This window comes from Mycteria americana, chromosome 2 (assembly GCF_035582795.1).
Source record: "Mycteria americana isolate JAX WOST 10 ecotype Jacksonville Zoo and Gardens chromosome 2, USCA_MyAme_1.0, whole genome shotgun sequence".
Classification (NCBI taxonomy): domain Eukaryota; kingdom Metazoa; phylum Chordata; class Aves; order Ciconiiformes; family Ciconiidae; genus Mycteria; species Mycteria americana.
The window spans coordinates 658,150-684,161 of NC_134366.1; the positions used below are offsets into that span (position 1 = coordinate 658,150).

The 26,012-nt window shown below is 66.5% G+C and overlaps 3 protein-coding genes and 1 long non-coding RNA gene across 7 annotated transcripts; 3 read left to right on the plus strand and 1 right to left on the minus strand.

The window, feature by feature from the left end:
• Window positions 1-4,343: 4,343 nt before the first annotated feature.
• Window positions 4,344-7,676, plus strand: LOC142405173 (uncharacterized). Its single transcript, XM_075492142.1, has 3 exons — window positions 4,344-4,490; window positions 5,262-6,081; window positions 6,862-7,676. The coding sequence occupies exons 2-3, from the start codon at window positions 5,297-5,299 to the stop codon at window positions 6,866-6,868; spliced, it is 792 nt and encodes a 263-aa protein (XP_075348257.1). The 5' UTR covers window positions 4,344-4,490; window positions 5,262-5,296; the 3' UTR covers window positions 6,869-7,676.
• Window positions 7,677-10,442: 2,766 nt separating this feature from the next.
• On the plus strand, window positions 10,443-14,579 carry LOC142405169 (GTPase IMAP family member 5-like). 3 transcript variants are annotated; one of them, XR_012774082.1, is made up of 4 exons: window positions 10,443-11,084; window positions 11,456-11,986; window positions 12,321-14,140; window positions 14,528-14,579. XR_012774082.1 is itself a non-coding variant. In XM_075492137.1 (3 exons), the coding sequence occupies exons 1-3, from the start codon at window positions 10,690-10,692 to the stop codon at window positions 12,592-12,594; spliced, it is 1,200 nt and encodes a 399-aa protein (XP_075348252.1). In that variant the 5' UTR covers window positions 10,443-10,689; the 3' UTR covers window positions 12,595-14,342. The 3 variants fall into 3 exon arrangements, 2 of the variants coding, with proteins under 2 accessions (XP_075348252.1, XP_075348251.1); XM_075492137.1 differs by lacking the exon at window positions 14,528-14,579 and having other exon boundaries at window positions 12,321-14,342; XM_075492136.1 differs by lacking the exon at window positions 14,528-14,579 and having other exon boundaries at window positions 11,456-12,464.
• Window positions 14,580-17,686: 3,107 nt separating this feature from the next.
• Window positions 17,687-22,315, plus strand: LOC142405165 (uncharacterized). Of its 2 annotated transcripts, XM_075492128.1 has the most exons (5): window positions 17,687-18,000; window positions 18,716-18,842; window positions 19,680-19,793; window positions 20,265-20,369; window positions 20,717-22,315. In XM_075492128.1, exons 1-5 carry the CDS (start codon window positions 17,983-17,985, stop codon window positions 21,937-21,939), a joined length of 1,587 nt encoding a protein of 528 aa, XP_075348243.1. In that variant the 5' UTR covers window positions 17,687-17,982; the 3' UTR covers window positions 21,940-22,315. The 2 variants fall into 2 exon arrangements, with proteins under 2 accessions (XP_075348243.1, XP_075348242.1); XM_075492127.1 differs by lacking the exon at window positions 17,687-18,000 and having other exon boundaries at window positions 18,014-18,842.
• LOC142405176 (uncharacterized) lies at window positions 20,209-25,180 on the minus strand. The gene is made up of 3 exons (XR_012774083.1): window positions 24,902-25,180; window positions 20,704-20,866; window positions 20,209-20,338 (listed from the first exon to the last, which is right to left on the minus strand). It is a non-coding gene; the product is annotated as an uncharacterized LOC142405176 (long non-coding RNA).
• Window positions 25,181-26,012: the final 832 nt, after the last annotated feature.

The following is a 26,012-nucleotide window of genomic DNA, read 5'->3' on the forward strand; positions in this document are numbered from 1 at the left end:
GGACGGTCACGACTGGAGCTTGGGCCGGGGCGGGGACGCCCCGAGCCGACGAAGCAGCCGGGTGGGAGCCGCCTGGCCGGGGGGTCCCGGCACCCCGAGTCTGGCAGGCTGGGGCGGGCGTCCGCCCCCGTGCCCCCTCGCCGGCTGCCCCCGGGGCAGACGCGCCGTCCTCCTCCCCCCGCTCCGCTCCAGCAGCGTTTCAGGTCCTCGCAATTCTATTTTTTTGAGGTTATTTAAAATAAAAGCTTTCTCACAGCAGGCTCCTGCCTCCTCTGTCCTGGGAAGCGTCGGGGCCGCGCCGGGGGCTGAGCCCGGCCTGGGGGCCGGGGCCGGGCTGGGACGCCGGGGGCTGCCTTGAGCTTAAATCCAGGCCTGAGCTCAGGCTCCGGTGAAGGCCGGTGAACTTCTGGCTCAGCCCCGAGCTCTTCAGGGCAGGAGCCGCATCCCCGGGCCGCACGCCTCCTCCCCCGGCCGAGCCGGCGGCGTCTCGGCGCCTGCCGGTTGGCGCGGCACCGCGCCGCGGCTTGGCGCGCGCGCGCCACGTGCCAGGGCCGGCCGCGGCACCGGGGCCGCGCGGCCCCAGGGCCCTCGCGGAGGGCGACGGCAGGGACGGCGTCGCGGGGCGCTGTGGACGCGGTCCCAGAGGAGCCGCCGCGCCGGCCAGCCCCGGCCGCCGTGCCGGTCGTTCGTCCCCGCGGCCGCTTTGCTCCTCTCGTTTTGTTGCGGTTTAATTCATGGTCGAGCTGCTGGCAAAGCCGCTTGCCGACGCGCTCCTGCAGCTGGGGTCGGGGCGGCCGCGGAAAAAGCCCATCGGGGGCATCGGGCCTCTGCCGTGCCACCGCGGCCGAGGCTCTGGGAGTTCGCGGGGGCCGGGAGAGCTCCCGCGCGGGGCTGCGTCGGGCGGCGTCGCCGGCGACGTCCACCGCCGGACCCCTCCAGGGAGGAACCCTTTGCCAACGTCACCGGCTCCGGGCTCCAAACCAACTCCTGGCCCAAGCCCTTCACCGAACGACGCCTGGGGCGCACGCGGGCGCTGCCTCGGTGTAAAACAACGCCCGGAGCACGGAGGCGTTTGGAGAGGAGACGCCGTTTTACCCCGCGCAGGGCGCGAGGCGGGGAATCTCCCCCACGGCGCTCGGGCGCCGCGCCTGCCGAACGCACCGTCCCCGCGCTCACTCGGCGTCCTCGTCTTCCGTTCGTCCGAACTGTCTCTCCGTTTAACGCCGCGGCGTGGTTTTCATTCGCCGCGCACGGGCGGGGGGGGCGCACGCAGCCCTTTCGCCCCCCGGTTGGGTCGGTGGTCGCGATCCCCCCCCCGCCGCCGTCCCCCTCCCCTGGTCACTGCGGGTCCCGTCGTTCTCAGGGCCGTTGGGGCGTCCCTTCATCCTTGGGGCTCTCCCGGAACCATCCCGGGTTTGGCCGCTTTGTTCACGTTCTTTTGGGAGAAACATCTCGTCCTTAACCCCCCCCCCCCCCCGCCCTGCTCCCGACCGCGCCCCCCTCTCAGCTGCTAACAGCTCCTGCCCCACAGCTCCTGCCCCACAGCTCCTGCCCCACTGCTTCTACCCCACAGCTCCTGGCCCACAGCTCCTGCCCCACTGCTCCTGCCCCACTGCTCCTGCCCCACTGCTTCTACCCCACAGCTCCTGCCCCACAGCTCCTGCCCCACAGCTCCTGCCCCACTGCTCCTACCCCACAGCTCCTGCCCCACAGCTCCTGCCCCACTGCTTCTACCCCACAGCTCCTGGCCCACAGCTCCTGCCCCACTGCTCCTGGCCCACTGCTCCTACCCCACAGCTCCTACCCCACTGCTCCTACCCCACAGCTCCTGCCCCACAGCTCCTGCCCCACTGCTCCTGCCCCACTGCTTCTACCCCACTGCTCCTGGCCCACTGCTCCTACCCCACTGCTCCTACCCCACAGCTCCTACCCCACTGCTCCTACCCCACAGCTCCTGCCCCACAGCTCCTGCCCCACTGCTCCTACCCCACTGCTCCTACCCCACAGCTCCTGCCCCACTGCTCCTACCCCACAGCTCCTACCCCACTGCTCCTACCCCACAGCTCCTGCCCCACAGCTCCTGCCCCACTGCTCCTACCCCACAGCTCCTGCCCCACAGCTCCTACCCCACTGCCCTTCCACTCCCAAACACACGCCTATACCCATGGCTCAGGGCGATGTGGGGAGGGGCACACCCTCCCCCAGCCGGCGAACACCCCCGGCCCAGCCCCGTGGCTGTGCCAGAGCCGCCGCCGGTTCAGCGGCGGTGACGAATCCAGCCGTTTCCAACAGCTCCTCCCTGTGCCGCCGCGGCCGGCATCGTGATGGCTCTGCCGCCCCGGTGCCGGTGCCGGGAGGGCCTGGACGCCCTCGCCCTTCTGCGGAGACGGGCGCGTTTCCAGAGGGAGCAGCGACCGCGCCGGGGGCCCTGCCGCGGGGATGGGTCTCCCCGGCCCCTCAGCACCGGCACGACCCCGGCCCCCGCGCCCAGGGCCGCAGACGCTTTTGCCACGAGCTGCGCCCAGCCCTGCCGCTTGCCGCGCTCCGGTGAGGACACGGAGCTGAGGCGGCCCCTTGCCGTCCCCCTGTCACCGCTCGGGGACAGATGTCCCCTGTCCTGTCCCCCGGCAGCCCCCGGCTCCACCACCTCCCACCAGAAAGGGAGCAACACCAGCGCTGTGGCTTCCCCGCCACGTCCCGGCTGTGCCCCCCGGCCCTGCGACGTCAAACCCGGCCGGCTCCGGCACCCGCGGTCACGGTCCCCTTGGGAAGGGGACACGTCCCCAGTTGCCCCCCAGGCAGCCCCGCCTGCCAGCTCCTGGCTTCGGCAGAGGCTCTGGGAAGGCAGGCGTGGACGGGGCCGGTGCTTTGGCATCGCCTGGCCCTGGCGCGGCAGGTCCGGGCAACGGAGCGATACCAATCTCTGCCGACGGGCATCCCAGCCGAGCGCGCTGCCCGGCTGCCGAGCGCCGGCAAGCTGCAGCCTGCAGAGAGCCGCTGCGCCGAGCACGGCTGGCGGGTGCCCCGGGCTGTCCCAGCCGTGCCACGCAGCCGGTGCTGGGCCCGGTGCCCTCCAAGGCGCTCTGCGGCCGCCGAGCCTCTCCCGGACACCGGGGTCTGCGCGGCGCTGGCGTTGGTCATGGCCTGGAGGTGCTTGTGCCAAGCAGGAGCTCTCGGCGGTGCCGGCCGCCTGCTGCGGCAGCTGGGGATGCCGTGGGACCGCGACGGGCAGAAACGCCTCGTCCCCATCCGCGGTGGGAGCTCAGCACCAGCACGGCCCCCGAGCCGGGCACTGCACGGCCCCCGGTGCCCGACCACAGTGCCCGGCAAGGGCAGCCCCGGGCTCTGCGTGGTGGGCTCCGCACCGCAGCACCGTGGTCACAACCAGCCTGTGGCTCGGCAGGGACGGCTGAAGGACCGGTGGCACGGCCAGCTTTGTGCCGGGGTCACCGTCACATCTGCCGTGCAGCCACCAAAACGCACCCCGGCGCTCCCGGGGACGGCCGGCGGCTCTCTCTGGCACTGTCTGGCAAGTCCCTGCGCCGGGGGCTGCGTTGGGGCCCCCCGGTCCCGCTGGTGGGCACTTGCCCGCTGGCACGGGCAGCCCGGCACGCACGAGCCCACCCCGGCCTGGAGGAAGCCGCTGCTCCCATGCGGGCCGGGATGACTCAGCACCGCCGGGGTGTCCTGGCCCCGGAGACGGCCACGCCGGCCACGCCGCGTGCCGGACAAGGGTCCCCCGGCCGTGGCGGCAGTGCCACGCACGCCCAGGGAGCCCGGCCAGCGCGAGGGGGGCTCCTCCCCGTGCAAACGGCCCCGAACCGCGGCGTGGGCGCTCGGCAGCCTTGCCGCGTGCCGGAGTCACCCGCGGGCTCGCAGCCCGTGTGCTCGGCACGCCGGGGGCACCGCGTGCCGCCGGCCGGGCACGTGGCGGAGCGCCCCTGGCCCCGGCCGGGGGCACCCAGGTCCCAGCCCAGGGCGAGCTCAAGGCGGGGGGGGGCACGGGGGGCTGGGGCCAGGACCCGGGGGCTTCGGCCGTTCTTATCCAGCGACGGCAGCGCCAGGGCCCGGCGGGGGCCGCGGTGCGGGGCCCCTCCGGTTTGGGCCCGCTCCGGTTTGGGCCCCCGGCGCTCCCCGTCCCGCCGGCCCCGCCGGCTCGGGCAGCCGGGCCGGTTCCTCTGGTTTTGGGGCAATTTGGGCCCGATCCTGGGCGCGGGGGGGGGGGGGGACACACGGGGCAGGGACACGCGTCCCTGGGGGCAGGGTGTCCCCCCGCCCGGGTGGCCGTCGCGCCGGGCCCCAGCCCGGAGGGGGGGGGTGGGGGGGGGACGGGGACACGGACGGGGACGCTGCTGCCGGGCCCGGCTCCGCCGCCCTCCGGCCCCTTCCCGGGCGCAGCCGCCGCAAGGCCGCGGTGACGGGCGCCGGTGCGTCAGCGGGCGGGGCCGGGCGGGGCCGGCGGGACGCGGCGCGGCGGCGGCTCGGGGCAGGTCAGCGCCGGGGGCCGCGCTGGGGCGGGGGGACGGGGCGGCCCCGGGAGGGGGGGGGCGGGGGTGGGGGGTGGGGGGAGCGGGGCCGGGGACCCCCCCCCACCCCCCCTGCGCCCCGGAGGGCCCCCGCCCGGGCCCGCGGCGGCTGCGGCCCGGCCCGGCCCCGCCGCGCAGGGAGCGGGACGGGCGCGGGACCCGCCGGGTCGGGATGCGCCGGGGGAGCCCCAGAGCGGCCCGGGCCGCACCCGCGGAGCCCGGCGCCGGTAACGGCGGCTCGGCCCGGCTGGGCTCGGCCCGGCTCGGCCGCTTTCGGCCCGGCCCGGCCCGGCCCGGCGCAGTGCGGCGCAGCCCGGCTCCCTCCCGGGGCCGCGGCGGGGGGTCCCCGCCGCCCCCCCCCCCCCCCCCCCGCCCCGGCCCCGCTCCCTGCCCGTGGGCAGCTGCCGCCCCTGCCTGCGCCTCGCGGGGAGGCCGCTGCCAGCTCTGGCCCACGAGGCCCCGGCCCGGCACGCGCCCGCGTTCCCGCTGCGGTCGAGGCCGAGCCCCGGCACCTTCGTCCTCGGGGCTCCTCATCCGCGCTGCCGCGGCCCCCTCGGGGAGCCCCCGCCGCCCCGGCCCGGGAGCCGGACGCGGGCGGGGGTGGGCGGGGGTGGGGGGGAGCGCCCCGGGGGGTCGGCGGGTGCCGGCAGCCCCGGCGTACCCCGGTCCGACCGGTCCCCGGAGGCGCCGGGGCCGGTGCCGGGAGCTGCAGCCGTCCCCGTCTGCGCTCCCCAGGGACGCGGGCGCCGTGAGCCTGGCAGCGGGCGCCCATGACGGACCTGGCTTCGCCCGCGGGCGAGAGCCCCTTCGCCTTCCCGGGCGGCGAGGAGGGGCTGGGGGACGAGAAGGCGCTGGTGATCCACAGCCAGGCGGAGGAGGAGGCGGGGAAGGAGTTCAAGTGCATCCTCTGCGGGGAATGCTTCGGCCAGCAGCCCAGCCTCGCCCGGCACCAGAAGCACCACGCCGGGGAACGCGCCTTCATCTGCGCCGAGTGCGGCAAAGCCTTCAGCCTCAAGCACAACCTCATCATCCACCAGCGCATCCACACCGGGGAGCGTCCCTACCAGTGCGGCGTCTGCCAGAAGAGCTTCAGCCTCAAGCAGAACCTGCTCACCCACCAGCGCATCCACAGCGGCGAGAAGCCCTTCTCCTGCCAGCGCTGCGGGAAGCGCTTCCGCGAGCAGCGCTTCCTCCTCAACCACCAGCGCACCCACGCCGAGGACCGGCCCGGCACCGCCGCCGAGGTCCGGCCCGGGGGCAGCCGCTCGCCGGAGCCGCATGAGGCAGCCGGCGGCCCCTTCGCCTGCGCCCGGTGCGGGAAGGGCTTCGGCTGCAGGAGCGGCCTGGCCGCCCACCAGCGCAGCCACGGCGGGGAGCGGCCCTTCGCCTGCCCCGACTGCGGCAAGACCTTCGGCCAGAAGGGCTCCCTGAAGATCCACCGGCGCACCCACGCCGGTGAGGCCCCCTTCGCCTGCGCCCAGTGCGGCGAGAGCTTCGCCCAGAAGGTCAACCTCACCGCGCACCAGCGCGCCCACGGGGCCGAGGCCGCCCTCACGTGAGACCCCCGCGCCTCGGCACCCCCTGCCCGTGCCGGCCTCCCTCCAACCACGGGTCCCGGCGGTGCCCGTGCCGCCCCCCTGCCTTTGGGGCTGCCCCGCCGGGGCTCTCCCCCCGCCGCCCCCGCAGCCGGTTCCCCCCCAGGGCTGCGGGAGCACCCGGCACTCCCGCCTGCAACGGGGAGTTCGGTCCCCGGGGAGCCGGGGCTCACTAGACGCTTCCCCAGGGTTTTGGGGCACGGGACGGCGCCGTCGGCACGGCACAGGGAGCCGCCGGCACGCCTGCTTGGGGCCCACAGCCCAGCCTGGCCACCGGCGGCCGTGCCCGGCGTGACGGGGCGCCGGCAGCCCCGGCTCGGCCTGGGAACCCCCCCGGCCGTGCTCCTTGCCCGCTTCCCGCCCCTCGTCCTTCTGCTGGGGTTTTTCTCCTGACGGTCACGAGGCCGCTCCCGCCAGCACCAGGAGCCTCCGGCCCCCCCGGCCCCCGCGCCAGGAGGAGCCTCGCGCAGCCCGCGTGGTTCCCTGGGAGCCCTTCCTCCCCTCCGCCCGGCAGCGCAGCCTTGCGCCGCAGCTTCAACCCCCTGGGCTGGGGCCAGAGACCATGGAGGAGGAGGAGGAGGAGGAGGAGGGACGTTTCCCCAGGGCATCCCCACGCGTTCCCCTCCCCTGCCCCGGCTGGCGTGGCTGCGGTCCGGCGCGGTGAACCCACTCGCCTTCCCCACGTGGCCGCTGTGCCGGGTGCCGGCGCGGGGTAACCTCTGCTGTGCTTGCTCGCCCAGGGAATGACGGCTGCGAATGCCAGAGCGGAGCCGGACCCCAGCAGCCGCCGGCCACACGTCGCGTTTTGCAGGCAAGGAGCCGCACCGCCGCGCTGCCAGGGAGAGGGGCACGAAGAGGAGGAGGCAGCGGCTCGCCCCGGCCGTGCGGAGAGCCCCCGCCGGCACAGAAATCGCACAAAATAAGAATAAAATAAAACGAAACACAAAGCTCGAGGGTGGAGACTGCTTCCCCACCGGCAGCAGCTCCGGCACAGAGGAGGGACCGCGGCGAGGCGGGGGGCTGCACCCCGCTGCGGCGAGGCGGAGACCCCCGGCCCAGGCAGCAGAGAGGTCCCGGCGCGGTGCCGGCGGCGAGGAGCCGAAGGAGAGCCCTGAGGCGGCGGGGAGCGCCCAGCCGGGAAGGTGCGGGGTTGGGGCGGCGGGGAGGACGGCGAGCACCCGGCAGGTGGGAAGGCTCCGCTCCGGAGATGTGCTGGCGCCGAACCGCGGCCGAGAGCCAGAGCCTGGCTGGGAGAGGTGAGCCGCAGCCGGGACGGGAAAACTGCCCTTCTCTGCCGCGCCGGCGGGGACCGGCACGCGGCACGGGCCCGGCTCCTGGTGACAGCAGCGTCCCAGCCGCTGCCGAATCCTGAGGGAGGGGGGCCGGGGCTCCCTCCCACAGAGCTGCCCGCACCCTCCTGTCACCCCTCCTGCGATGCCGTGGGCCAGCCGCGGGCTCCAGGACAAGCGTGCGGGGCGAGCGTCCCCGCGGGGCGGACGCGTGGCGCTTCGCGACGCCCCGGCCTTCGCCCCACACCGGCAGCGGCGCCGGCGGCGCTGCCCGTCCCCGGGCAGGATGCTCCACGTGGGTAACAACGAGCCGGAGCAGCAGAAATGCATTTTCCCAACCCAGGGGTGTTCTTCCCCCGAACGCATCGCTCTGCACGGCGTCGTCTCGGCGTCGGCCACCGGCCGGGCTCGGCCCCCGCGGCTGCGGGTTGCTGGCCGGCGCCGCGCTGCCCGCGAGCTTCCCCTCAGCTCCGGTACCCTCAGACGAGAAGCGAAGCCCCGTGCGGGTGCCCGCCCCGGGCCCCCCCGCGCCGCCCCGTCCCCCCGCCGCTTCCTTTGCCGCTGCTGTGTGGAAATGCAGGTACTTTGATGTGTATCATTAAACGAATTAAGCTCGGAAAATCCCGCGTCTCCATCTCGCTGGGAGCTTCTGGAGCGCGGGGAGCCCCTCCAGGTCCCTGCACCCCCGGGTCAGCCCGTCCCCGGGCCGGGCGCGCGGAGCAGAGCTGGGGGGGCTGCGCCAGCCCTCCCGCCGGTGCTCTGACCCAGCCGGGATCTCCGGGAGAGCAAATGCAACCACGAGAACGCGTATTTAGCGTAAAGCTCAAGTTATATTCCGTGTTTGTGGTTCACGATGTGCGGTCAAGCCGGGAACCACGTTGGAGCGAAGGCCCCGGGCGTCGCAGGGCAGCGGGGGGGGACAGTGCCGGAGCCAGACCCCGGCTCGCCCTCCTCAGCGAGCCCCTCGCCGGCGCCCACCCCAGCCTCTCCTTGCCCGGCTCACCGGCTGTGGCTGCCACGGGGCTCGGCCGGATCCCGCGCCGGGGATCGGCAGAGCGTGTGCCGCACCTCCGCCGTCCCAAGGGAGGGCTGCAACTGGGACGAGGGGTGGCCAGGAGCAGGGAAACCCCCAACGCAAGCCGTGCGCGAGCTTGGGGCCCACTCCACGGGCTCAGGCCGGGGCTGCTGGCCAGCGTGGTGAGCCTGGGCTGTGCTGCAAGCCCGGCCCCTGCCGCCGGCCCCTGCCGCACCCCGCTGCCGGCCCTGAGCACCCAGGAAATCCTCCTCGTGCTTGGCGCTGCCTGGAACACCGCTCGTCACTGGCGTTTCGAGGATAACGTGCCAGAGGGGGGTCCCAGCGCGGCTTACGTGGCAGGCACGGGGTGTTTGCCACCGGCGTGGGGAGCGTGGCCAAAGCTCTGCTGCCGGCGCGTGGGCTGCAGCGGGCACGAGGCTTCCTTTGCGGCACGTCCCGGTGCCCTACGGTTGTCTCTGCCCCGCAAACCCAGGCGGCACGGTTGCCGTCCCAGCACGGCCCCAGCCCGGTGCCTCCCGTCCCTGCCCCGTCCCTCGTTGCTGCCGGGCTCTGCCCTCGCCGGCGGGTAGAACCACCGCAGCAGCACCGGCAGCCAGGGTCGTACGCGTGTCGGGGGGCAGCCCCACGTCCTGGGGGCCCTGGCGTCCCTGGGATCTCTGGGTCCCTGGGACCGTGTGGCCCTTGATCTCTGGAGCTGCTGGATCCTCGGGATCCCTTAGTCCCTGGATCCCTTCGTCTCTGAGGTCCCTGGGTCCCCATGTCCCTGTGTCCCGACGTCCCCATGTCCCAGGTCCCGACGTCCTCGTGTCCCAGGTCCCGACGTCCCTGACGCATGGTGTCCCGACGTCCCGGGTCCCCATGTCCCTGTGTCCCAACCCTGCTGTTCCCCGTGCCGACGCTGAGTGCTGAGGCTCCGCTCCGGGGGTCTGCAGCCCGTGCTGCCTCCCCGGGCCCGCGGTGCCCCGGCAGACGGGTACCGGGGCTGTCGGGTACCGGGGCTGTCGGGTACCGGAGTCAAGCAGGTAACGGGGGCGGCTGGAGAGCGGGCCCAGGCAGGCACCGGGGACCAGGGCTGGTGCCAGCGCGTCCTGGTCCCTCCAAGCATCCACGTCCCCGCGGCAGGTCCCAGCGAGCCACGGAGGCGGGGGGGGGCCACGGAGAGGCAGGACGGGTGGGTCACGCCTGCCTGGATGGGAACGGGGGAAGGTCCCCCGGCCGCAGAAGTCACAAACATCTGAGACCCCAGGGAGGTTTCGGGGGAAAACCTCGGCGTCACAGGACGGGACACCTGCCCCGCCGACGTGACGACGCCGCCCCAGCTCGGCCGCGCTGGGATCCCGCGCGTGGGCGAGGTCTTGCTTTCTCCTTCCCACCCCCTTCGTTTCCAGTAACAAGGGCTGAAACTCGGCCTCTTCCCCATTTTTGCGTGGTTCGGTGCTTTTGCTGCACCTGGCCGGGACACCCACATCCTGCCGGGCCAGCGGAGCCGCGGGCGGGGGGCGGGGGGGGCCCGGGACGCGCGAGACCCCGCGCGCGGAGAGCGGCATCCAGGGACCCCGGAGCACATCTCCTCCCCGGTGGGAAACGGCTCGCTGGGGAGACGTCAGCCCACGCGGCGGCCGCCCGGCAGAGCCGTGCTGGAGCGGCACAGCCCTGCGCGGCTGCAGAGCCGCCCCGGCCCCGCGGCAGCGCCGCTCACCCCCCAGGGACGTGCGGCACCCACGGGGAACTCGAGCCGGAGCAGCTCCGGTGGGGCAGCCCCGTGGGAGCACCGTCACGGGCTGCTCTTTCCACCCGGCCTGCTTTCCGCTGACCCGAACCGCTCCCGAAGCAAAGGTCCCGAAGCGGCGCGTCCCCTGTCCCCTCCCGCCCCTGTGGGCACCAGGGCACGGCACCGAGCATCCCTCCCTCGGGGCGTCCTCCCGGAGCAGCCCGTCCCTTGGGGTACGGCTCCGAGGACAGCGGGGCTGCTGCGGCGCGTGCTGGGCCGGGGCCGGGGCCGGGGCCGGCACCGACGGCGGCGCCGGGAGCACGGCACGGGCACCGACGGCGGCGAGCAGAGGTGCCAGGAGTGAGCCAGGACAGCAGGGCACGCCGGTCCTGCCCGCCCCGCTGCTTTTGCTTCTAACGGTAACGTCGGACGTGCGGCCGCGGGCCGGAGGTTTGTGGTCGGCGTAGGGTCACGATACGCGAGGGGCAGGCAGGAAGGGGGGTGGCTGGTGAGCCCCCCCCGCGTCTGCCGCATGCTCCGGCCCTGCCTTTTTAAGGCCCGTCTTCCCGCAGCCCCGGCAGCATTTCGGCAGCCCCGTGCGGGAGGAGCCGGTGCCACCACGAAGGGTCCGCGTGCCGCCCCAGCTGCGGCGGGAGGACGTCGCCGCAGGCTGCCGCTGCCGTCGCCGCGCACGGGCGCTTCCCGGCGGCTCCAAGGGGACGCGGGCTCTGCCAGCCCCCAGCCCTCTGCCCGCTCGCCCAGGAAGGAGCCCGAGCCCTGGGCCAAGCCTTGCTCCCACGGGCAGAGCAAGACCCCATCCGGCCTCGCTCCGTGCGCCGGCGGAGAGGCACGAGGAGACGGGACGAGCTCTGCGGCCGCACCGGGGAACTCCAGCCTCGGCGCTGGCCCCAGCCAGGCAGCGCAAAGGTACCGGGCTGGAGGGGCAGGGGAGGGAGACGTGCGAGGCTTTATGCTGGCTGGAAGCTTTTTTGCGGGGAGGACGGGAGTCCAGGCGTGCCCGGGCAGCCAGAAGAGCCGTGCAGGGAGGGAGCTGGTCTCTCCCTGCCGAAATCCTGCCTGCACAAAGCCGGTGCGGCGCCTGTTTTGCAGGCAGGAAGACGCGGGGGGCGCGGGCTGTGCGAGAGGGGGTGCCTGGAGGATGCTACCGGTGTCCGCGGCCCCTCCAGGCACCGGGGAGGGTCTCCTGGGGAGCACAGCCCGTGCGGACACCCCAGGGACGCGGCGCAGGCAGCACCGTGGTGCTAACGGGAGACGCGCATCTGCTTTTGTCTGTGCAGCATGGCCGTGGCCATCCGGCACGCTCCCATCCCCGTGCCGCCCGGGGACGGCAGGGGCTCGGGGATGAGGCTCCTCCTGGTCGGGAAGAGCGGGGCAGGGAAGAGCACCACCGGGAACACCCTCCTCGGAGAACGCGTGTTCAAGTCCGAGCTCGCGACCAAGCCGGTGACCGTGAGCTGCGCGCGAGCACGAGGGCGCTGCGATGGTGAGGACATCACGGTCATTGACACGGCCGATATTTTTGATCCAAGAGCTGCCATCAGCGAGGTGTACAAAGAAATTACCCGTTGCGTCAGGCTGTCCTCCCCGGGCCCCCACGCGCTGCTGCTGGTAGCCAAGCTGGGCCAATTCATCAAGGAGGACAAGGAGGCCGTGCAGAGGCTGCAGGACATTTTTGGAGTTGACGTTTTGAGGCACACGATCGTCGTCCTCACCCACGCAGAAGACCTGGCAGGGAGGTCGCTGCACGATTACCTGCGGTATTGCAGCAACGGAGCGCTCCAGGACCTGATCCTGCAGTGCGGGAGCAGGTACTGCGGCTTCAACAACAGAGCAGTCGGTGCGGAACGGGACCAGCAGGTCACCAAGCTGATGGGGATGGTCTACCGCATGGTGCGGGAGAACGGGGGCAAGTGGTACAGCAACGACATGTACCTGGAGCCCAGTTTAACGGAAGAGAAAGTGGAGTATCACCTGGGGAGGTACAAAGCAGAGAGGAAAACGAGGGAGTGGTCCAGAGCTACGCCACGCAGGATAATTGTGGGCGGCGGGATAATTCTCTTCGTCCTTGCTCTGTTTTTCCTGATTGTCCTTATTCTTCCTGATTTCCGTATTTTGCTGTATTTATGAATCACGGAGTCACAGGAACGTTGAGGCTGGCAGGGTCCTCTGGCGATCGTCTGGTCCAAGCCCTGCTCAAGCAGGGTCCCCCAGAGCTGGTTGCCCAGGACCGTGTCCAGATGGGTTTTGGACACCTCCAGGGATGGAGACTCCACCGCCTCTCTGGGCAGCCTGGGCCAGCACTCGGTCACCCTCACAGCGAAAAAGTTTCCCGATGTTTAAATGGAATTTCACGTTTCCGTTTGTGCCCACCCCCTCTCGTCCCGGCACCGGGCACCACTTGTTCTCCGTCAGGTGAGGACAGGATTCCCCTCAGCCTCCTCCTCTCCAGCTCTCCCAGCCTCTCCCCGCCTGTCAGATGCTTCCATGCCCCGGTCGTCTTCGCAGCCCTTCGCTCCAGCGTGTCCACGTCCGTCTGGCACACGGAGCGCTCTGCTCCACGGACACGTGCCGCTCTCCAGCCCGGGGAGTCCTCGTGTAATTACCGCGCATTTCCAAGGGAGATTATAAACTAAAATACTTCAAACCCACCGTTCCTGGCCTGGCACCGTCCCACCGCAGTGCCCCGCGCAGCCCCGCGCACCCCGATTTACCGCTCTCCATGCAGCCGCTGCCGCCGCCGCTCTTGGCGAAGCCACCGAACGCTTGCTTGTCACGCGTGATGGAGACACGAGGGCCGGTTGGGGAGAGAAGAGGCGGTGAAAGCCCTTCGCCGCCGGGCCAGGCACGCGAGGGCGGCTGTGGGAGCTGCGCTGTTCCCAGGCCAAAGCGGTGCCTGCCCCGGCGCACGGTGCTGGGACCCGTCACCCTTCCCCAGCGGCCGGTGTCCATCAGGGAGCTGCAGCTGGGGTCAGCCGGGCAAGGGACGTTTTGTTTTCCTCCCCAGGTCACTGAGATGAGGGAGGACCCCCGCAGACAGCCTGGGCGCTCCGGCAGGGCCTCTGCATCAATGCCTGGGGCACTGGGGTCTCTCCCTGCTGGCTCGGGGCTTCCAGCTCTGCCCTGCAGTGCTGGTCCAGGGGCACGGGCACGGGAGACAACAGCCACCTCCTCCCAGCTCCTCCGGGTTCCCTGGGCAACGCGGTTTCATTACAGCAACCTCGCCAGAGCCACAGATGCCTCGAGGGTCAGCCAAAGGCTCCGCAGAGCCGAGAGCATCAGCAAAGCACCAGGATACAGGAGGGGGGTCCTTCCGGAGGGATCCGCGGCAGAGCGGGCAAGCGACGGGTCTGTGCGGGGCCGTGGCTGGGGCCAGCGCCCGCGGCGGCTCTGGGAACAGCGCTGGGGTGCTTGATGCCTGCGCTGGAGACGTCTCCTGAGCCGGGGAAAGTCCAGCCCGGTGGCTCGGCAGGAAACCAGCCCAGGGTGCGAGCCCTCTCCCAAAGGTGCCGCGAACAGGCTTTTCCCGTGGATGCAGCGAGCTCGTTATTGCAGATAACGAAGCTCAGCGCAGGCGAAGGGAAGCACAGATAACCTCAGCTTTTGCCCAAAGGGCAGCTGCCCTTCCTCACCTCCGGCTCACCCTCCCTAAACAGCCCGCAGCCCTCCGAGAGGGAGGATGCCCTTCCCCTGCCCGTGGCCCAGGACACCCCCAGCGCAGTCCCCGCCGAGTGCCCTGGGCAGCGGGGACCGATCGCCCTCCGCCTGACCCTCCCGGGGCTCAGCGTCACAGTGAAAACCAGCGGCGTAAGGAACCAGCTACAGCCCTCGCCGCAACGGGGGGACGCCGTCGTAAAACTAACGGACAGCACAAACCGTAATTAAAACAAAAACTGGGACATTTCTAAATCCTGCAAGATGCGGGCAGCCCTGAAGTGGCCAGGCAGTTGGACGAGATGATCGTGGTAGGTCCCTTCCAACACAACTATTCTACTCTACTCTATTCTACTCTGTTTCTATTCTAATTTCCCTTCTGCAAAATAAGCAAAGAATTAAAAATGGCTTAAATAATCAGAAAGTATGTGAAAGACTCGTGACAAGTTTAGAGGAAAATAGCTTTTAAAACTTCATTGGAGTTAAAATAAAGGCATTTCCTTCTAAAAACAGTCAGGCAGGACAGAGCACTGCTTTCGCATTCCTTTGACCCAGATACTCGTAGGGTGCAGATAACCATGAGAAGTTAATGTTCCTCTAATGACGCGTGTGTACTACCAGTACAGACAAACTTGAAAACCAGGAGGCTGATAAACTACCGCTACAGAAATGCAATCAAAATTTCCATCTCTGTTGAGTTTCAGTTCTCATTTGGAAAGAAATATTGGCCAAGCCACTACTCCTTATTCATGAAAATCATAACCCACACCCTAAAAGCAGGTATAACAGTCTTTTGGGTTGGTTTTTTTCCTCCCCCTGGAATAACGGTAGCAGAATTTAAAACAATTTACCGAAGGCACCCGGGCACTTGGTCCTGGAGTTTGAATTTTGCAGCTTCTGATGGTTATGGTTTTTCTTCTCCAGATACAGCGGCTGGAGTTTAACCGTTGCCTGTGAAGTGCATCAGGGCATGTTAGAGAGACCGTGTGTGGGAAGAGATCTCTCTGAATTGCAAATCAGCTGTGCTGAACAAACAGCCTCGTATCGGCTGTCACTGAGGAGCCGGTCCTGCTCTCCAAAGCAGAAGCTGCACAATAATGACAGAAATGGGCAAGGACGGAAAAATATCACCTCCTCCCTAGGGGATGCGTTTTAGTTGGGTACTTCTTCTCCCCACTGCTCCATGCCCACAGCCAACACATCAGCTCTGTCTTCCTCCTCCGCACAAGAGCAGGGCCGCCAGTTTTCCTGGTTCATCAGACCCAAGAGGCTTTTACTAGAACAAGTTTTGGCTTCAAAGTTGCCAGGTTGGGTCTCCACACACCAAAATATAAAGGCTCTTCATGAAGTAGCTGCACCTCCGGTAAGGCTGGGGGCTCAAAAACGCTCTCATTTCTCATGTGAGAACACTGAATCCTGAGGTCCATCTAGTGGCTGCTCCCTGAAGGCAGAGCTGGTGGCAATCGTGCTATTAGGGGACCCAAGGACGGGGCCGAGTGGGGCGCAGATGGAAAGAAGGGGGTGCGGCCATTAAACACCATCCCCCGTGGAGCCAGGGCTGGAGCTCGGCACCGCGGGGATGCTCCAGTCTCCCGCCACCGGCGCCCAGTCAGGGTCCTGCTGTGACGGGGTAAAGAGGAGCTGTGCAGCGGGGGCTACGGCGCAGACAGAGCCGTTGTCGTGGTTTAACCCCAACCAGCAACTCGGCCCCACCCAGCCGCTCGCTCGCTCCCCCCCGGTGGGATCGGGGAGAGGATCGGAAGGGTAAAAGTGAGAACACGCGTGGGCTGAGATAAAGACAGTTCAATACGGAAAGCAAAAGCTGCGCACGCAAGCGAAGCAAAACAAGGGATTCCTTCCCCGCTTCCCATGGGCAGGCGGGTGTGCAGCCATCTCCAGGAAAGCAGGGCTCCAGCACGCGTAACGGTGACTTGGGAAGACAAACGCCATCACTCCGAATGTCCCCCCCCTTCCCTCCTCTTCCCCGGTTTCTATACTGGGCGTGACGCCCTATGGTATGGAATAGCCCTCGGGCCAGTTTGGCTGTGCCCCCTCCCAGCTTCTTGTGCGCCCGGCAGAGCCTGGGAAGCTGCAAAGTCCTTGACCGGTGTAAACACCGCTTAGCAACAGCCAAAACATCAGCGTGTTATCACATTGTTCTCATCCTAAATCCAAACCACAGCACTGTACCAGCTTCTAGGAAGAAAATTAACTCTGTCCCGGCCGAAACCAGGACAGCTGTCGTGAGGCGTAAGCAGAGAACACGGCCCGGTTCCCAGAGCAGAGGGAGCGGGAGGGTGACTGGAGCCTTTCCACTGCCTCTGTGTAACCAGCGGATGCTGCAAAACCATCCCCGCACGGGAGAGCTCTGCAACCCAGGTAAACTTTACCTGAAAAATAGCCAGAAATCCTGGTGAAGGAGGAGGAGGAGGCAAAGAGTTCTGTGTTCATGTGGAGAGCGGCTGAGGGACCTGGGGTTGTTCAGCCTGGAGAAAAGGAGGCTGAGGGGAGACCTCATCGCTCTCTACAACTGCCTGAAAGGAGGGGGTAGAGAGGTGGGGTCGGTCTCTTCTCCCAGGTAACAAGTGACAGGACGAGAGGAAATGGCCTCAAGTTGTGCCAGGGGAGGTTTAGACTGGATATGAGGAAAAATGTCTTCACCGAAAGGGTTGCCAAGCACTGGCACAGGCTGCCCAGGGCAGTGGTGGAGTCCCCATCCCTGGGGGTATTTAAAAGCCGTGTGGATGAGGTGCTCAGGGACATGGTGTAGTGGTGGGCTTGGCAGTGCTGGGTTAACGGTTGGACTTGATGGTCTTAAGGGTCTTTTCCAACCTAAATAATTCTGCAATTCTATGATTCTATGATTACAGGCGGGGTGGCCCTGTCAATAGGGTTTTTTTAAGGTGAAAGCATTGCTGTGGCTCAGCAGGCGCTGGCAGTGGGTCAGGGTGAGCCCCTGCACCTCCCTGGCCTTGCCGGGGTGCCGCTGCACGCAGGGGTTGTGCTGGGGAGCCGTGCCCGCCTTCCTGAGCGCTGGTTGCTTAGCCTCCAGGCTAAGCCACCCCAGCTCCCTCAGCCGCTCCCCATCAGCCTTGTGCTCCAGACCCTTCCCCAGCTCCGTTGCCCTTCTCTGGACACGCTCCAGCCCCTCCATGTCTCTCTTGTGGTGAGGGGCCCAACACTGAACACAGCATTCGAGGTGCGGCCTCACCAGTGCCGAGCACAGGGGCACGGTCACTGCCCTGCTCCTGCTGGCCACACTATTGCTGATACAAGCCAGGATGCCATTGGCTTTCTTGGCCACCTGGGCACACTGCTGGCTCATGTTCAGGCGGCTGTCGACCAACACCCCCAGGTCCTTTTCCTCCGGGCAGCTCTCCAGCCACTCTTCCCCACGCCTGTAGCGTTGCATGGGGTTGCTGTGGCCCAAGTGCAGGACCCGGCACTGAGCCTTGTTGAACCTCGTACAATTGGCCCCAGCCCATGGATCCAGCCTGTCCAGGTCCCTCTGCAGAGCCTTCCTCCCCTCCAGCAGATCAACACTCCCGCCCAGCTTGGTGTGGTCTGCAGCCTGACTGAGGGTATTCACCATAAAGCAATAATTAGCAGCCATGACCACAGAACAGGATTGCTAATTAACGCGTGCTAAATAATTAGCACTCAGGTAAAACCCGGGCGGCGCCGCGGCTGAGGAGGCCGCACCGGAAGTCGCCCCACACCGCCGCCTCCCCGCGGCCGCCCCGACGGACCAATGGCGGCGCCGCTGCCGATCACGTGGTGGGGGGGGCGGTGCTCAAAATGGCGGCGCCGGCATCACCGCGCTCATCACGTGGAACGCGGCCCGGCCCCGCCCCTTTGGGTAGCGGCGGCGGGTCACGTGCGCGCCGGACACACTTCCGGTCGGCGCTGGCCACTTCCGGGAGAGGCGGGGCTCCGGCCGGAAGCGCGTGGAGGAGCGACGGCGGGAGAGGATGCCCGCGCGGAAATCGCGCTGCCGCTTCTGGGGCACCACGTCACGCGGCCTACTTCCGGCACGGAGCCTGCGGCCGCCGTAGCACCGGAAGCGCCGCTCTGAGGCCCCAGGCGGCGGCCCGGCGGGGAGCGGATCCCCCCGGAGGGGAGCGGGCCCCCGGCAGGGCCTCCCCCGGGCACCATGGCGGGGCAGACGCAGGTAGGAGCCGGGCGCTGGCGGAGGGAGGGTGGCCCGGCCCGCCCTGCCCTCCCCGCCACCGGGCCCCTCGATGCCCTGCTCTGCGCAGCGCCCCGCCCCCCTCGCGCCTCTCCGGGGCGGTTCCTGCTGCTCCCCCCCAGCAGCCGCCAGCTGGGATCTCTCTGGAATTACCAAATTATTCCCCTCCCAGCCCCCCATGACATTTCCGCTCCGGTCCCTCCGTGACGTTGCCCCCCTGCAGCCCCCCCTGTGCCCCCCCAACCCTCTGCAGTGCTCCCCCCGCCGTGACATGGCCCCCCTCCAACCGTCCCTGTCATACCTCTCCTTCGACAGCCACGTGGCTGAGAGAAGCCAGAGCCCCTTCCTGCCTGCCCGACGGCAGCTATCCCTGGGGCGTCGGTGGGGTGGGCCACGGGGGGTCACCGTGGGCTGCCCTGAAAGGCTCAGACCTGAGCTCCAGGCAACGTCTCGCCGAGGTGTCGTTCTCTGAAGATCCATAATTCCCGCCCCCCAGGGTGCACGGGGGCTCCCCAGGCCTCCTGGGGAAGCGCTGGCCGTCGGCACTCTAAATGTCACGTTTTGGTAGCTTTCCCGGGGGTGGAAATAGCACCTGGAAAAGAAAACCTAAATGAAATCTTTCTTCCCCGCGGCTCTGACCGCTCCACGGTCACGCTCCACTCCACGCGTGAACGAGGGTGCAATCCTTGTGTGGCAGGAACCGGTGACCTTCGAGGACATCGCTGTCTATCTGAGCCGCGCAGAGTGGGACGCCATTGCGGAGGGGCAGAGGGAGCTGTACCGCAGCGTCATGCTGGACAACTACAAGCTCTTGACATCCCTGGGTAAACCTGCGGTTTTAACTCCAGGGGGGCACGGCAGGGGCAGGGGGCCTTCCGTCGTATTTGAATCCATCAGAACTGTGCTGCTTCCAGCGCTTTAAGGGGCTGATCCGCGTCTTTTGAACTGTGGCCGCAGGGTCGGGATAACTGCTCCGAGCGCCTGCAGTCCTGGGTGTCCTGCAGACTCTTTGGGAGACCCAAACGCAGCATTTGGGTCTCTCTGAGCTGATGGCCGTCCTCTGAAAATGTAACCGCCGGTGAGCTGCCGGCCCCGAGGTCAGGCAAGGACCTGTCAGGTGTCCTGGCCATCGGCCAATGACTCTGTCCCCTCCCCTGGGTGCTCAAGCTGTAGCGGGGCAGGAGTAGCACAAACCAGGCTAGGTGCAGGGGAGCGGACTTGTCGGAGGACAGCAGAGCTCCCTGAACCAGCGAGGTCCCTTCAGAGGACTTGCCCGCTGCCACCAGGACAGGACGGAGATCTCTGATTACCTGCATAAAGGGTCTGAGCCGGGCACCTGGGAGGACGTCCCACGCCCAGGAGCTGCTCCTAGGAAGAGCAGCAGGTAATCCCTCGCTGGGAAAGCCTGTCAACGGAGTTGGGAGCCGGTCCCCATACTCCCATCGGGGCTCTGCTGTTGTCCTTGTGAATAAATTAATCTCTGGCAGCAGCTCTGATGTCTCTCTTGCCTTTTTCCACTTTTCGATGTTGTTTCTGCTTGGGCTCCTCTGGTCACGGTGAAGTGCAGCTTGGGGTGTCACAGAGAAGACCATTATTTTCTCGTGTTAACAATTTATTCCTACAGTTTGTGTTAGAACAACACGCTCTGCTCCACCCCCCAGGTTACCCAGGCCCCAAACCTGACATTTTATACCGGATGGAGCGTGGGGAAGAGCCGTGGGTGTGCACACCACAGAGCCCAGTGAGGTGGGATGGACCCGACAGCCCCTCTCCAGGTGAGCAGGAACAATCCAACCCCTGTAGGACCACTTACTTCGACGGGGAGTGGTGGCATGTTCCAAAGGCCACCCCAAGCTCCTCTTCTCTGTAGCTGTGACCAGCATGTCTCTGGGGTTCCCGCTTGCCCTCTTGTCCAAATCCCCCCCCTCCTCGCTGCCTGTTTTGAGGCATCTCCCCCGTTTCCCCGTGGCCCTGCAGTCCTCCCCGCGCAGAGCAGCAGCAGCGTCAGAGGGAAACAGAGGCTGCCTGTCTCCCCGCGCGAAGGCTGCAGCTCCGCAGAGACGTTGCCGATCTGCTGCTGCTCGTCCCCCACGTCCCACAGAGAATCCTCCCCCTCTTCAGTCCCCCGTGAGCAGGGTTGTGGTTTTCTGGCTGCTGGTGGTGGACAGGGCTTCCTCCGGCCCTGTGGCTGTGGAGCACAAGGGTTTCCCCCGCCAGGAAGGTGACATCCATTTGGTTCCCTGCAGGACACAACGGGGACGTGAGCTGGCTGGAGGAGCCTCCCTCAGGCTGGTGGCCTGGTGCTGGTGGGCGCCGTGTCCTGGAGGAGAGGACGCGGACCCCCTGCCAAGGTGAGTCCTGGTCCCCTCCCTTCCTCACCACCAGCCTCTGGAGCAAAGAGCCCGAGGTGGGCTCCAGCCCCACCCCTGTCCGCAGCCGCCTGTGCTGCACCCGGTCATTGCTGCCAGGGCTTCTCCCACCCCTGTGCAGGCAGCATCCCCGGGCAGGGCTTGACTCTCCTGCCCATCCAGGCAGAGGTTGGGCATGTGGAGCCCAGGTGACCCCTGAACTCAGGAGAATGGATTTTTCTTACTGGCTGTCAGCATCTCCCCCCTTTCAGCACGGTTCCCCTCTCCCTGTCCCATCACCGTGCCCCAGCCAGGAAGAAGGTAAACTCTTCCCCACCCTCTCTCGGCAGGAGGACGTTGCGTGCAGTGGCGTCTCCGGTCTAGAAGACTGCTGAACAAGTTCAAGTGTCTCGGGGGTAGGAGCGAGTTGCCGTCAGAGGCGGCTGGCAAAGGAGTGGGGCTGGTGGAAAGCCAAGGCCGGGCACGGACAGTCTTCTGGTCTGGGAAAGAAGGAGAAGTAGAGGATGAACAAGAGGTCACAGCAAATGTAACTCAAAGCAGAGGATTCCCGCTTCATGCAGTGATGGAACAGCAGAACAAAAAGGCGGATCTTCAGGAGCGTCTGTGTGGTGACCCTAGGGAGGGGTTTCAGAGGAGCGCCCAAAAAAGTCAACGCACCTTGGGAGAAGTGACGTTTCCCCAGGGAAATAGGGAACTGTGCGTTGAGGATCTGAATGAGAGTATTTTGAAAGACCACTGCTACTGTGTGATGAGTGAGACGCAGCTCTTGCGCTGCATCCCCTGTCCGTGTCCTCTGAGCGAACACGACTACTGCAGGAACCTCACGGCTGGTGTCTCAGCACTTAAGGACCACGAATACTGTCACGTGCAAAGGATTCGTTATCAGCGTAGAGTTAATAAAATTGTTCGTCTTAATGGGAAGGCTCGGGCCATGCTTCACAGGCTGGCAAAGCGAAAATCCCAAATAGGGCGAATCATCAGGAAAGCCAAGCGAATGATGTGGCTTTACAAGCCTTGCGCCAACAAGAGGCTGGAGTTTCTCCAGGGTTCCTCCAGGACGGGCTGTCTTTCTGAACCCGCTGTCCCAGTGACTCTCCCTCGTGCTGAGGCAGAAGATGACCCCACGAAGGGAACGTGTGGGGCATTTTGTCCTCCTGCAAAGCAGGAGACTGTGCCCCCCCAGCCTCAGAGCGAGGGTGGGTCCCAAGGGAGAACGTCAGAAGCACTTCACGCCCCTGTGGTGTCTTTTGAACCCACGGCTGCACCCCCACCCTCAAATGCAGCTGCGGAGGTGAAGAGGGAAGCGACGCACCCCGAGGCGTCCGTACACCACGAGGCGCAGAGGGCACAGCTGATCCGGAGCCCTGACGCTAAGCGAAATGTGGAAGGACACGAACTCGTTAATTCAAATTATGTATCGCTGCATGACGCGTATAAAATGGTGATGCGGACTGTCGACCACATGTTGGACTCCGTATGCCAGAACTTTGAGCTCGGGGGCTACTCTCGGCGTAAGGATATCTGGCCCATCGTCATTCAGATAGACAGTTGATCGTCAGCGGGAGGTCAGCAGCGACTCTTCCGTCTGTTGAGGTGAAGTCGGGACCTTCCTCCCTGCAGCAAAACACACTGAAGCGGTCTGAGCGAAGAAACGCTGTGAAAGGCGTGCGGAGGCGGATTAGTGGGTATAAAACGCGGTATGCGGCGCCTGCTGGGGAAGCTGGGATTGTCTGGGAGGCTTCAGGGAAAAGGCCGAGGGAAGGGGAAGGATCAGTGTGGATAAAGGAGGAAGCACGGGAGAACGGAGCGAAGGTGGAAGGACGGGCAGCCGCGTGTGAGCAGGCAGCTGGTCGGTACGTTTTCTGGCCAGGCTGTGCCTGATCACTGCGGTCTTTCCTGTCTTCTCATTAAACTATTTTAAATTATTGTCCGTGTTGTCACACTCCGTGGTCCGTCCATCTGCGGGCGGGCTGCGCTCGCAAACAAAGGAGCAGCTGCTCACCAGGCCCAGGCCGGGAGGAATCCCCCCGGGTCTTCGGGGCACTGGACCGGGCTGAGTGCTTCGCTCTGCCTGATGCAGGCAGCGTGCCTGGCTTTCGGGGTTTTCCCACTGTTAATTTAAGAATTCTGAATGGAGAGAGATTTTTAGGGTGCGTTGCTAATCTACAGTATTGAAGGGGGACTTTGTTTTTTGATGAGACTTTGCAGCTATCACTTATAAAAGCAGGCGGGGATGTCTCACGTGGAACCCTGCAGCGTTCTCTTTCTAAAACTACTACAAAAAACCACCGTTCAGCAGATTTCTGTAACAGGGACGCTGTTACGGCTGCTGGCAGAAGACCGGTCCCTGACAAGGAGGTGAAGCTCCCCGAATTCAACCACGGGAGGTGCCAGGAGGAATTGCTGGATGTGCAGGATGCCGGCAAGGGAAGCGGCAGCAGCAGCAGGCAGTGCTGTGTGGGCGGCTAGGCTTTGCCAGTGGTCATGGGGGAGCTGAACCCCCTGGGTGAGGAAAGGGGGGACTGGGACCTTCTGGAGAGAAGAGTGTTGCACGACCAACAGTGCCCAGGGAACCACAACACTCATTCCAGACAAGACTGAGATTACTCTGGTAATATCAGAAAAGCCAAACTTGGGTATAAGCAGAGCAAAACTGGGATGAATTTGTAATATTTTATATCAGCAGTAGTGTGGCCAGCAGGAGCAGGGCAGTGACCACGCCCCTGCGCTCGGCACTGGTGAGGCCGCACCTCGAATGCTGTGTTCAGTGTTGGGCCCCTCACCACAAGAGAGACATTGAGGGGCTGGAGCGTGTCCAGAGAAGGGCAACGGAGCTGGGGAAGGGTCTGGAGCACAAGGCTGATGGGGAGCGGCTGAGGGACCTGGGGTTGTTCAGCCTGGAGAAAAGGAGGCTGAGGGGAGACCTCATCGCTCCCTACAACTGCCTGAAAGGAGGGGGTAGAGAGGTGGGGTCGGTCTCTTCTCCCAGGTAACAAGCCATAGGACGAGAGGAAATGGCCTCAAGTTGCATCAGGAGAGGTTCAGATTGGAGATTAGGAAAAATATCTTCACTGAAAGGGTTGTCCAGCACTGGCACAGGCTGCCCAGGGAAGTGGTGGAGTCCCCATCCCTGGGGGTATTTAAAAGCCGTGTGGATGAGGTGCTCAGGGACATGGTGTAGTGGTGGGCTTGGCAGTGCTGAGTTAACGGTTGGACTTGATGGTCTTAAAGGTCTTTTCCAACCTAAACAACTCTGTGATTCTGTGAATGTGAAAAAATAATGAAGAGTGGCATTTTTATTTGGGAGGGGATGAGGCTGGTAAAGGGGGACAACCCAGAAGGGAAAAGGGAATAGCAAAGCTGGGGGTAAGGTAAATCCTGCCGTGAGTGCCATTTGGGAATTACTCCTAGCATAGGCACAGGAACACCCTGAGGTGCCACCTGACAAGACTGTCTCTCTCCAGCTGACTTTAACCAATATCCTCCATTTTGGTGGTGGTTTTGTGGCATTACAGTGCTGAGAGATCTGGCGGCTGCAGTGCTGTCAGCGCCTAAGACCTGCCTGCCAAGCCGGGGAGGTCCGTGCACAAGGAGGTCACGCTGTGGGAGATCCCATTGTCCGAGCAAATGCCTCACAGGTGGAGAAGGGCTGGGGGATTTTTAAGCCAAACAAAATTCTCGAATATCCCAAGACCTGCTTTGCTGTTTTACATGATGAATGTTACTGTGATACCGAGGTCGTGAGAAGGTGTTTGCATATAGAATCGTTTCATTTCATTTTTCACTTCATTTAGGTTGGAAAAGACCTTTAAGATCATCGAGTCCAACCATTAACCCAGCGCTGCCAAGCCCACCACTACACCATGTCCCTGAGCACCACGTCCACACGGCTTTTAAATACCTCCAGGGATGGGGACTCCACCACCGCCCTGCGCAGCCTGGTCCAATGCTTGACCACCCTTTCGGTGAAGTAAAATTTCCTAATCTCCAGTCTAACCCTCCCCTGGCGCAACTGGAGGCTATTTCCTCTCGTCCTGTCACTTGTTACCTGGGAGAAGAGACCGACCCCACCTCTCTACCCCCTCCTTTCAGGCAGCTGTAGAGAGCGATGAGGTCTCCCCTCAGCCTCCTTTTCTCCAGGCTGAACAACCCCAGGTCCCTCAGCCTCACGCCATCAGGAAGCTCTTGGGAAGGCTGCCAGAAGCTGTGCAGTCCTGCCTGCAGATGTAAATATCATCGCCAGCTTTGCCTGTCGCAGGACTGGGCAGATGACACGGCATGAGAGCCAGCTGCCCGAGCGGCCGTGCCCGACTGGGGTGCGATCGGAACAGCACGAAGCGCTGTTACGAAGGGAATTGTCCAAGATCCCGAGAGCTGCGGAGCCCCCGTGGAAGAGGCTCCCGCGTGCAACGGCTGGAAACGTGGGTTGTGTCACAGATGTTGACCCTGAGCGAGCACCGGCGTTTCACGCGCCGGGTCACGCGCCCGAGACGGGCAAGGGCTCCGTCACTTACGGTCTGGGAGGTTTGCGGGGACGGGGGGACGCCCCCCAGGTGCCACCCTTGCCCAGCGGCCAGCAGCAGGAGCGCGCTGGGATGGAGGAGACGGGCTGGCGAGGAAAGCTGCAGCGGGAGCTCGGAGGAGACAAACGTCTCCTGGGCGTTACGCGGGAGCGCGTAAACGGTCGGGCCCGGGGCCCGCCTCCCCCGCGGAGCCGGCCCCTTTGCTCCGGCGCCCCGAGGGCAGGCCGGGGCATGGCCCCCGCGGGCCGTGACCCCCCCTGGGCCGAGCTCGGAGCTCCCGGGCCCGGCCCGGCCGCCACAGCGGGGTCTCCCCCCGACACGGCCGGGCCGGGCCCGGAGCCGGTTGCGCCAGCGCCCAATGGCGGAGCGCCCCCGCGGTCACGTGGGGCGCTGCGCCAATGGCGGGGGCCGCCCCGGGCAGGCCTCAGCCCGGCGGAGGAGCGCGGCGCGCGGCCGCCACAAAATGGCGCCGCCGGTGAGAGCAGCCAATCGCGCGGCCGGCGGGCATCACGTGGGACGGGGCGGGGTTTAGACCGGGCGCTGGCGCAGGGAGTTCTGGGACAGCGGCGCGACTTCCGGGTCACGAGAGCGAGAGGTGCCTCAGGCAGGAGGAAGGCGGGGCTCTTCACCGGAAGTGCGTGAGCGGATGTTTACTTGGAGGGAACGCGCCCCTTCCGCCGCGGTTGCCGTGGTAACGCGGGACGCGGCCTGCTGCTTCCGCCGGAAGCGCGTGGGCGCGGCCCCGCGTGGGGGCTCGGCCCGGGCCCGGGGCCGCCGCTCCCCGTTCCCCGTTCCCCGCCCCGAGGCTGCCCCGGGGCCCAGGGGGTCGGTGCCGGCCCCGGGCCTCCCCTATGCGGCGCCGGGGCAGGAGAGAGGCCGGGCCGGGCCGGGGGCGGGCGGGCGGCGGGGCCCGGCGGGAGCTGGCGGCAGAGCGGGGCTGGGGCTGCGGGCGCCCATCCCCGCTGGGGAGGGCTCGTGGCGCGGGGCCGTCGCCGCAGCCCGTCCCCTGCTCGCCCGGGGCCTCCTGCCGCAGCCCGGTTACGAGGCAGCCCCAGACGGGCTCCTCCCCGGGCGGGTGTCCCGCCGGCCCCGCCCGCAGCAG

Excerpts from the sequence above, each read along its gene's own strand:
- LOC142405173 (XM_075492142.1), top strand. The coding sequence starts at position 5,297 with ATGACGGACCTGGCTTCGCCCGCGGGCGAGAGCCCCTTCGCCTTCCCG.
- LOC142405169 (XM_075492136.1), top strand. The coding sequence starts at position 10,690 with ATGCTCCGGCCCTGCCTTTTTAAGGCCCGTCTTCCCGCAGCCCCGGCA. Across the intron at positions 11,085-11,455 it reads CCCAGCCAGGCAGCGCAAAG|CATGGCCGTGGCCATCCGGC; the intron begins GTACCGGGCTGG and ends TTGTCTGTGCAG.
- LOC142405165 (XM_075492127.1), top strand. The coding sequence starts at position 18,629 with ATGAAATCTTTCTTCCCCGCGGCTCTGACCGCTCCACGGTCACGCTCC. Across the intron at positions 18,843-19,679 it reads CAAGCTCTTGACATCCCTGG|GTTACCCAGGCCCCAAACCT; the intron begins GTAAACCTGCGG and ends TCCACCCCCCAG. Across the intron at positions 20,370-20,716 it reads GACGCGGACCCCCTGCCAAG|GAGGACGTTGCGTGCAGTGG; the intron begins GTGAGTCCTGGT and ends CTCTCTCGGCAG.